Raw genomic sequence first — 10,905 nt, 5'->3', positions numbered from 1 at the left:
AAAGTCCGGCCCACATGTGAGAGGGAGTATAAGAAAATGTAAAATATATAAATAAGTGTTTCGCTTATCTCTTATTTGGGTTCCTAGTAGGGCGTTGCTAAAGCCCAATAGCGAACTTGCTCTTTATTGAGTGGAACATAATCACTATAAAATGAAAAAGAAAAAAAAGGGAATGCATCCATACGTGCCTTAAAACCTCCAAGTTTTCCTTCTTAATCTCTCTCTCTCTCGTAGATATTCAATATATATTCTTGGCATGCAAGTATCCATACATTTTTGTATGTAAATAGAACATTTTACACTCATTTCTACATTATTATATCTGATTAAATGTTTATCTTAATTTTGATATGAACTAAGTAGTGACTTACTTATAGCATTATCTCCACCTGGGACCCCTATGATTACCAAATAAGATCCATATCAAAAATCATCATAGCACATTGTGGCACACAAAAGCAATTTGACTGAAATATCAATGGATGAATGAACTATCAATGATGATTCAAAAGCAATCCTATCCAATATTCCTTAAATTCAGCCACTAAGGCAATCAAACAAGTATAAATTTTAGCCTAAACTGTATTCATGAAAACTTAGATTAAGATGATGAAATACTAATCATTTTGTGATTTCAAGAAGCTGAAAACTTGGCCATAATATGAATATAAACATTTGTGATAAATTATCTCAAGATTGTGGTGTATCTTTTATCTTGTAGATTTGTTTCATTATCTCATAAAATGTGTTAATGCGTTAATCCAATCTTTTCCTAAAACAAGGGAAAAGGAAAATGTAGAGACAGTTCCACGTGCATAAATCAACAGAACAATATAATTTCCAAACATTACTCATGGATAACACAGATTAGTTATCAACAATCTACGCAAATATCTCAATCTTTTATTCTTAACATGATAAATTGAAGATAGGCCAAAGTTGACATTGTCATTGAATCGACAGCATTGTTTTATTCCCACCAAAATCCTTGTTAAGAATCTATATTATAGAATGCTGGAAATATGGTCACTAATATTCATGTGATCCTTTGCCATTCCTCCTGTTTTCATACTCTGACAACTGCTCCATTGTTACCATATTATGATGCAAATGGACCTCCAAACCAGAATTGTATTGCTTCCTTTTGAAAAAGAAAATTGTTAAGCATGTATTTTGCTTCGGTATTATTATAAAAATGCAGTTATACTTCTCTGTGTGTTTTAATGTTTATCATCCAAGAACCCTTATTTTCGTCAAAAATTAGAAATTGTTATCCTTATATTCAGAAACACTCATGTAGTCACTAGTACTGTTGTGTTTCTTATGTACTTGAATGCATCTTGTTGCAACCTTGTGATCAGCACTACCTAATTTAATGAAATATTTTCTCAAGATACAAATCGCATAATAAAAGTTAATTTGGGTGCACAGCACTGCATACATGGAATTTAAAAAAAAAATAAAAAATGAATTAGAAACAATTTTTAGGGAATATATCATTATTATAACATTAGAATGTTTATTATCAGTTTGCCAGATTTCATAGTTGAAGGATACCTGTTTGCCTTCAATTAGAAATCTGTTTAAGACATTTTGTTGACAGTTACCTGATTTAGAACAACCGAGCCATTTTGGGATCCACCCTCATCTAGTAAAAGATGCCTTTTCTAGATCCATTAAACAACTCTTTTGCAATTGTGATCTTTACAGTCAGCATTTGGTTTCTCTTGTGCTGGTCAATTGGAGGGTTGTTCTTGTGGTGTTTCTATTTAGAAGGTCTGGATGTGCTGTGGCAAGTTCCTATAGTTCTGTGTAGTTGTTTCTATATCTTTATTTTTCTTTTGGTTTGTTAATGTTTGGATCTTTCAATTATTATTTTTGGTTGAGGTTGATTTTGTTTTAGGCTTTGTTGGGAGCTTCTGGTTTTGAGTCTTAGGTTAAACCTAAGAGTTTCTTTAATTTTTAGTTTTTTCATGTAGATCGGTTTGCTATATGTTTTACCAAAATTCTATTGATGAGCGCGTTGTTTGGGGTCTGCCAAACACATCCCCACATGGTTGGAAATCTGAAAAAAGAGAAAAAAAGCTCAATAAGCTGTATATTGTAAATAATAGTAAAGCTCCATGTCTTTTATATGACTCAGATGGATTGAAGCTAAATTCTTCAACCAGTCTACCATATATCTAACAACCATGAATGTTTTTTGAGGCCATATATAAACCTAACAAATTTTGTGATAAATATTGTCTTGTTAGATGAAGATTCAGAATCTTCTAGTTCCCACAAAATTCATTGCTCTGTCTTCTATAAAGAATTCCAGCATGGCATCTATCCGACAAATTTTATTATTGCTGTGTCATCGTCAAAGATATTGGATGGGGTTTTATGGTCACAATAGCAAGATAGTTTTTCTTATGCTTATCTTATGCTTATTTACTTAAACATGCTTTAGCTACTAGCGTAACTATTTAACTCCCACATATATTTAGTTGTTCCAGTACATTTGTATCTAGGTTCAGCTGCTTACAGAATGTTTTGGATCTATCTCCATCTTTATGGCCTAAACCCTATTAGGCATTTAGAGATTTAAAGTTTTAAAGTCTCCAAGGCAGGAGCCAGAGAAACTTTAGCTTATTTCTTCTTGTTATGAGAATCATTTAGGATAATCAAAGAACATTGGTTAAAAAATTTGGATGAAGATGAATACGTTCCTAACATTGACAAGAGCTGGTTTTTGAAGCACCGTTAGCTTCCCTAGTTGGAGCTTTATCCACAACTAGAAGTTGTTGTAGTAGTATATTATGTACTTCCTCATATACAATTTCAACAAGAATAAAATTAAAGCTTAATGATATTAATAAATGATAGACTACTCTATTCTGTTAATATTGTAGCTGTGAATCTTTGCTCAATTTAAGAGCCATCTTTGATATTTATTTATTTGCTACCCTTTAAGTAATTCTTCTCCATTGATGAAGCAGCACAAGATAAATATTAGATTAAAATTGTAGTAATTCAGAAGAATGATAGGAGACATACAGTTATACTCTTAAAAGATGATAAAATGAATGGATGTCAAATAGGATACAAGATTAAACATGTAGCCTAGGTTTGGTTTGCAAGAATGGGAAGTTGGAGTTATTACCAATTTCCCATCCCACTGATTCATTTTTGGGTGAATCATTTGGACACAAGAATACTATTTCTAATAAGTATCAAATTCCCATAAAGGGATGGCTAGGGGCCTTGAGTATGTTTTTTTCTTAGTATTGGATATGTGCATGAGTTGCAAGAAAAATTTAATTTGTATATATTATATCATTAAATTAAATAATAAATATTTATTGTAAAAATATACATAATTATTGTAACAACCTAGGAGCTTACTCAAAGAGGCTAGTCAGAAGTTGTTATTTGAGTTTCTTGACTTTGTATAAGTACTCAAGTTCCTCAAATCGTATAACTAATGTGGGATTAAACTTAAGATTGTACGGGTCCTCACACATTCCCTCTATTTAAGCCTTGGTATCCTTAGCCTAGGATCGAAATCAATCACAAACATCATGATCGTTCGGTAGTTAATCCCAAAAAGGCCTATGCTATAGTGTCCCTTAGTTTATATAGGTCATAGGTTGGGTTCGCTTTGATATCATTTGCAATGACGCGAGACCTCACTCAAAAAAATAGCTAGAAATAGTTATTAGAGCTTTTTGTCTCTGTAAGTACCAAATATCTCTTAGCATACAATTCATGGGGAACTAAACATATGCCCTAATGGCCCCCGTAATTATGTAGGTATTCATGTTATGTAAAAAAAAATATAGAAAATATTGATCAATCATTATAAGTATGTTAGTTAAAAATATCTTTGAACTATATTATATTGTAATTTACTATATTATATGATATTATATGTTCTTATGTTAAGTATAATTAATTTTATAATAGTTATTAAATTCATTAGAAAATAACATATTATTAATATGATGTCATGTTATCATTATAACATATGGATAATGTACAATTATTCCTATATTAATGTTAATTTATTTATTATCATATGATGATGACATATTATGCAATTACTATAACTTTATAATATAATATAATCTATTATTTAATATAGATTATATCTTATTTTGTATTAGTATATTATGTTGTATTGTTATATATATATAATATTATATAATATTGATATATTACATGCTAATCACTATTCAAAAATATAATTAATTTTTATCATATTATTGAATATTGTATAAAAAAATACTATAATATAAGCCAAGTGCTTTATAATCCATAAAGGCAAGATGAAAATTGACATTAAGTACCATGGAGCGACTAATGTTTCTGAGTTCACCAATACTAAGCGATCCACATAAGGCCTCACCTTTCCATCTAGCAAGCTTTCGATCGACTTTATCAATTACTCATAACTTGTCATCAAAAGCTTCTTTTATCAATATTTCACCTTGTGCTTGGTTATTGCAAATCATGACCAATGTCGATTTAGCATAGTTAATGGTGAGACTAGAGAAGAGCTCAAATGAAATGGGAATTTCGAGCATCTCTATATTCTATGCAAAACTGAATAGTTTTAACAGAAATTTAGAGCATCTCTATATTGCATCAAAATAACTTAAATATTTAACTTGTAGTAATTCAAAAACCATTTCGATCAATTATCCTATAATTTTTATTAATTCTATCTTCAAATCACCATTGGACCAATAATTTTTTTTGTTCAATTCATAATTAAAACTTTGATTAAAGTAATCGTAGGTAGACTCTAAGTTCTCTAACACAACCCATGACCCTGTTCTTGTTGCTACTTGGCATCTGAAAAAGGATGGAATAGTGAGCTAACAACCTAGTAAATTATCTCTATACCTCTAGTTGAGTCAAGCATAAAACATACAAAGAAATGTCTAAATAAATTCAGATATCATTATCAATTGAAAAATAAAATAAATTTGCTAATTTTAGGAAGGAGATTTATGAATGCATGTAGATGTTTCTTAACATAATGATTCACCATTCAGAAATCTAGTATAAAATCTAGATGTAATGCATCTCATTGAGAATACTCCTTTTTATAAAATTTTCAATACAATTAATTATAATTTTGGTCTTTCTTAATTTTTATAACAACAACTATGATTAGCCTATGATAAGATTCGAAACAAACTAGCTCTTGAAAATATGATTGCTAGAGATTAGCCCTACTACCTGGGCATGAAAAGAACTAGCTCTGAACACATATTGCCAGTGATCAACCCCATTAGCTAAACTTCAAACTAATTTTTTAACACATATTGCGAATGATCAACCCCATTGGCTAGGCTAGAATAATTGTAAGTTAAGCTAGAGAGTAACCATTAATTTCATTCTAAAACCAGTTTCTCAGTCATACATCAATCATAAATCTTTCAAATATCCACGAACTTTCAAACAAGATTTGGCAACTCATTTCATACATTTCCTAAATTCAACCAATATGTTGCTAGTGCTAATTATTAAAATAAAATGATACATTATGGAGAAGAATAGAAAAAAGAAGAGATGGGGCCTTTTAGGATGCATGCTAGGTAAAACTTTGAAATATATATATATATATATATATATATATATATATATATATATATATATATATATATATATATATATATATATATATATATATATATATATATATATAGAGAGAGAGAGAGAGAGAGAGAGAGAGAGAGAGAGAGAGAGAGAGAGAGAGAGAGAGAGAGAGGGAGGGAGAGAGAGATTGCTTAAAGTTATACTGTTAAAACCACATTAATATGAATTGTTCTAGATTATGTAACTTGTGTTGTTTAGAATAATGCAAATTATAATATAAAACTTTTTGGAAAATTATTAATTATGTAAAGAGTCTTTCATCGTTATTTCAAAAAAAAATTCCTTACAATATCAAATTTCTTCTCTAAATTTCATAGTTTATAGCAAATTAATATTTAAACAAAATGGAAAAGAATATTAAGATAAATTAATGTCATACCTCCCTAGTAAAAACGATCAATCACTGAAGTAATTTCAAATTAAGGTTGCATTACTATGCAAACAAATTCGACAGTACAAATGACACATTGTTACATCCTCAAATTTATATAAAAATAGAATCAACAGACTAGCATCTTTCCCGACAATCTCTTGAGTACGTACCATTCACTGAAGAATTGGTTTTTTCTTGAAGTAGCTAAAAAAAAACAGATTTGATAGATCGACTCTCAAATTATCTAAGGAACAAATGCCCTGAAACAAAAATTCTAACAACCTTCCGTGAGGTATTTCATAAAATTGACGATGATGCCAGGATTTAAATATAACTGTCACAAAAGACAACTAGTTCATTTATTTTTTTGCTACCAGAAAAAGAAAAAAACTATTTACGTGATCCGTATTGATTTCTTGCCCAGATAATAATATTCGGTCCCATGCTAATTGAGTTGGAGTCTGCAACAGTTACATGGAAGAAAAATTATTATTATGTGAAAATATTTCATTATTCCACAAAAATTTAAACCAAACACAACTTTGTAAAAGTAAAGATGGACGCAATTTTTAGATAGTAGGAGTGTTGCAGGCCTCAACTGACTTGGATTGGAATCGAACGTCAGCCAAGAGAAGACCTTCCTCAAGATTACTTGGGAAATTTATGTTGCTCGTCTAGAAGGCTAATGGTGTTGTTATTGTTGTACACCAACCTAGAGGGCACCATTGTCACTGGGCTAAGCTGATCCACTCCATTGATGCATACTGCTTCCTTCACCGCATCAGTAGTTTTAGAGGATGGTTGATCTTCTTTACAGCTATCCTCATGCCTACCGCTCGGAATCCTCTTTTTCTCTCTAGTTCTTTCCCTTGCCCTAGCTCTTGCCTTAGCTCTCATCTCTTTTGTCAGCGTACGATCCAATGTGGCTATGCTCAAAGGCTGCAGACCAATATCTTTTGCCTTCGAAGAAGCTGCTGCGGATTTTTGCTTGTCATTAGAGATTGCAGAGAAGCATTCCGACGTGGATGACTCACGTACAAAGCTGCTAAGATTGATGCTATTGTTTTCAAGTTGTGAAGCATCGATGAGCTGTTGGATGGCAGATTTGGATTGGGTGAGGAGCCAGTCGACAGTTTGGCTAGCCTTGTCAAATCCTAGCAAATCTTGGAGGTTGAAGAATTTACTAGCGACCTCTTGGGACAGCCTCATCCTCCTATCCCTTAGTCCTTGTGCAGTGAATATTTTGCTATGCCTGTCTTTCCTTAAGGGCCGTTTACGGCGGCTGGAGCTTCTCGTCGTAGGCGGCACATTTGTGGTCGTATCCATGTCTACTGCTGGATCTGGAATAGACAATGTTGGAGGTTCCAAGTTATGGGTTGTTGTGAGATGGGCAGTGAGGAGTTCATGGTCAAAGTTTGGCGGAGATAAGGGGAAGGAAAAGAAGGAAGGGTAGCAGTCCTTGGGAATGGAAGGAGAGTTATCCTGATCCTCATCTCCAACGAAATAGCTTTCTGCAAGATATTGGGGGCTAGGGTTGGGTAACATTTGGTGGAAGATCGTGGAGATTCCGTTGGAGGTCCTGAAATTGTATAGAAGAGGAAGAAGATCGATATAGCTTTCCAAGTGTCTATTCTTGCCAGCTGAAAGCAAGATATGAGAGGAGGTGTAAGAGAAAAAGGAGTGGGAAGAAGGACGAGGATGTCGAGGATAGGACAGGGACAGAGTGGAGTGGGTGGGGGTCTTAGAAGCTATAGGCACATTGTTAGTATTTAATTCGGATCAGAACTCAGAAGCATTGCTTTTCTCTCTATTATTTTAGAGAGAGAAACTAAACGAGAGGGAAGGACATTTCGTTTGATGTTGGAGAGTGAGTGGATATGAACAAGGGATATAAACACAAGGGTACCGAATCACATGGAGACGCTTGAGAGGCTGACAGCAACGTTCTAACTTTTTCCCCCTTGCTATATGATGGGCAAAGCCTACATTATTATACATCCCTCCCCTCTCTTCTCTTCTCTCTCTCTCTCTCTCTCTCTCTCTCTCTCTCTCTCTCTCTACACACACACACATACATACATATATACATACATACATACATACATACATATATACATACATATATACATAAAATTCTGTTTCTGCAGCCAGTTGCTCCTCCCCGGTCTTTCGCTTCGCATGATCGCACAAAATCTACAAGTCGATCTACATGATCCAACCCCACAATATATCCATGGACATGGCTCATACCAAAGCATATCATGTATAATTTAGCGAGACTGATTGTCACAAACTAAGACCTCATCCAAAATGGGTGGCTAGAAAATATTATTTGTATTCTTTGATCTTGTATAAGTACTTAAGATCTACTCAGCGAATAACTAATGGAGAACTAAACATACGCACGTACGAGTCCTCACAAACTCTCCTTGTTTAAGCCCCGGCGTCCTTGTCGGACTAAGAGTTCAAATCCATATAAATCAAATCATAAGCACCACGATCAACCTGTGGTCAGCCCCAATAGATCCGTGCTGCAGTATCCCCTAGTTTACATAGGTTATGGGCCAAATCCGCTCTGATATCATTTCTCACAATCTAGAACCTCATCCAAAATGGCTAGCCGGAAGGTATAATTTAGGTTCCTTGATCCTGTATAAATACCCAAGATTTACCCAGCGAATAATTGATGTGGGACTAAACACATGTCCGTACGAGTCCTCATATTGATGTCGTGGATACCAATATCCTAGTTAACAAATACATTTATTTACAATTAGGACATGGTGGAACGAGGACATTCTTAACTTGGTATCCGTTAACCGTAGCTCTTTTATTTTTTCATAGAGTTTTTATGTAATCATTTAGACATTGTTGGCTTATGCATAGTATACATTCGAAGGCCAAAAAAAAAAAAGCAATGCAAAAATGGGAGGGGGCATTAATTTGTACAAGATAGTGTGCGCGTAGCCTTTTATGGTAAAGATCCACTTGCACCTGCCAAAATGTTTATATGTTTGGGATCGAGGAGGATTATTTTTTTGTGATTAAAGATTGAGGAGGAATATATTCGTAGGGACCGGGAGGGAGAGCAGCCTTTGAGCAAGAGCAGTGTCAAACCTCTATTACTACAGCTAGCAATTGGTAAGGCGCCGTTTGTTCGCTGCTATCATCCCCTGGGTTCCAAAACCTAGAGAAGATTCACCATGTACACAATCTGTAAGGCAATTGTAGAGAGTTATAATGCTGACTGGGATATCTTGACTCATATATCATCCAAGTATTTCGTAGTGCCAATATAAACGGAAAGATCCCACATTGGCTAGACTCGTTTCAGAGCCTGGGTATATGAGACGGATGTCTCCAAATCCTACAGACGCATTTTGGATGGAAAACAAAACCGGAGAAATGTCTGAGCGGCATATGCGGGCCCCGAAATCGGACAATATCTGGCAGGGAAGCTATGTGTTCTTCCCTCATGTGGCTTCCACGTGGGCACTGGGTGCCTCACGTACCCTGCGCAGGCGGAGGTGTGACATTTGGTATCAGAGTCGAGGACGACTCTAGCCTGAGGGTGGATGAATGAAAGATCTCACACCGGCTAGACTCGTTTCAGAGCCTGAACATATGAGGCGGGTGTATCCAAATCCTGCAGACACATTTTGTGTGGAAAACAAAACCGAAAAGAGATCTGAGCGGCATATGCGCGCGTGAGGGCTCCAGAACGGACAATATCTGGCAGGGGAGCCCCGTGTTCCCCCTTTATGTGGCTCCTATGTGGGCACTGAGTGCCTCACGTGCCCTACGCAGGCAGGGACGTGACATAGGCAAGCATAGGCAATTCCATAGAAGTGTTATTTAAGTGTTATTTAATAGTATAATTTCTGTTATTTGCTGGGTTCAGTGTCTAACTGGATTTTTTTTTTGAAAATAATAATGGTTGTAATGAAGGATACTTTTGGCTGTTAAAGCAAAAATAAAGTTCGGATATAAGCACTTAAAAATGGTGCCTTCGAATTATGCAACTTTCATAAAATAAATCGTTACCTCTAGACCTCTCGTGTTGAATGAACAAATGTTATTTTACAACTCTGAAGGACAGTATGCTTCGAGAAGTAGTCATAGCTGTTGCAGTGGGATTAGTGCTAAATGGCAATGATTACTTAAACAGTCCTCTTCTAATGTACTACTGGATGCGAGGCTTCTAAAATTGTTAAGCATTGTCAAAACTGTTGTTCTAGACCATTTTTATATTTCCTTGCTAGTATTCAACACTATCCAAATGTTCATTAACCACAGAATGTTAATCTTGGTCAATATATGCTGATGTATTCGACATATTAGCCAATTATGCAAAAGTATATCCTCCAAGATATTTAAATCAATCTATTACTATAATACTGTGACCTTTTCAATCTACATATCAAGAGAAAATGCCTGTAATAATAGTTCATCCCACTTCGACAAATATTAAAAATATCATGTTAATATATCTTGGCCCACTTATCTAAGTTCTTGGTTCTCTTAGAATTCCTCCAACCTTTCATTTTGATTGACATAAATTGGTATCTCAATTCATCTTGATATCAATCATCTGCCAACTGTGATTTAAATATTGGACCTAGTTTTGTGTATGAAGTAGAAATTATAAAAGCTTTATGGACATAAAAATGTTGTACCTAAAATGTATTTATAAATTAAAAAAAAACTGAAATGTACAATTTTTTTCATTGAGCAGTAAGAACTTAAAAACCCCTTCAAGTTGTAGGCTTTCCTATGGTACCCAAGCCATTCATTTATAGAATGAAAGCTATTTATGTAAAGCAAAATTCACCGTCTCAATACTGGTATCACATTAGCGCGGTGTCAGTACGGTATAGTACGGA

General features: G+C 34.3%; 1 protein-coding gene across 1 annotated transcript; it reads right to left on the bottom strand.

Moving 5' to 3' along the window:
* Positions 1 to 6,499: 6,499 nt before the first annotated feature.
* LOC103716706 (transcription factor CYCLOIDEA-like) lies at positions 6,500 to 7,727 on the bottom strand. The gene has a single exon (XM_008804811.2). The coding sequence runs from the start codon at positions 7,565 to 7,567 to the stop codon at positions 6,671 to 6,673; it is 897 nt and encodes a 298-aa protein (XP_008803033.2). The 5' UTR covers positions 7,568 to 7,727; the 3' UTR covers positions 6,500 to 6,670.
* Positions 7,728 to 10,905: the final 3,178 nt, after the last annotated feature.

Source organism: Phoenix dactylifera, unplaced genomic scaffold (assembly GCF_009389715.1).
Source record: "Phoenix dactylifera cultivar Barhee BC4 unplaced genomic scaffold, palm_55x_up_171113_PBpolish2nd_filt_p 000823F, whole genome shotgun sequence".
Taxonomy (NCBI): Eukaryota; Viridiplantae; Streptophyta; class Magnoliopsida; order Arecales; family Arecaceae; genus Phoenix; species Phoenix dactylifera.
This window is presented reverse-complemented; position numbering and strand designations above follow the sequence as displayed.

What these genes read in the sequence shown, in the direction of transcription:
- LOC103716706 (XM_008804811.2), bottom strand. Translation starts at nt 7,567, where the DNA reads ATGTTACCCAACCCTAGCCCCCAATATCTTGCAGAAAGCTATTTCGTT.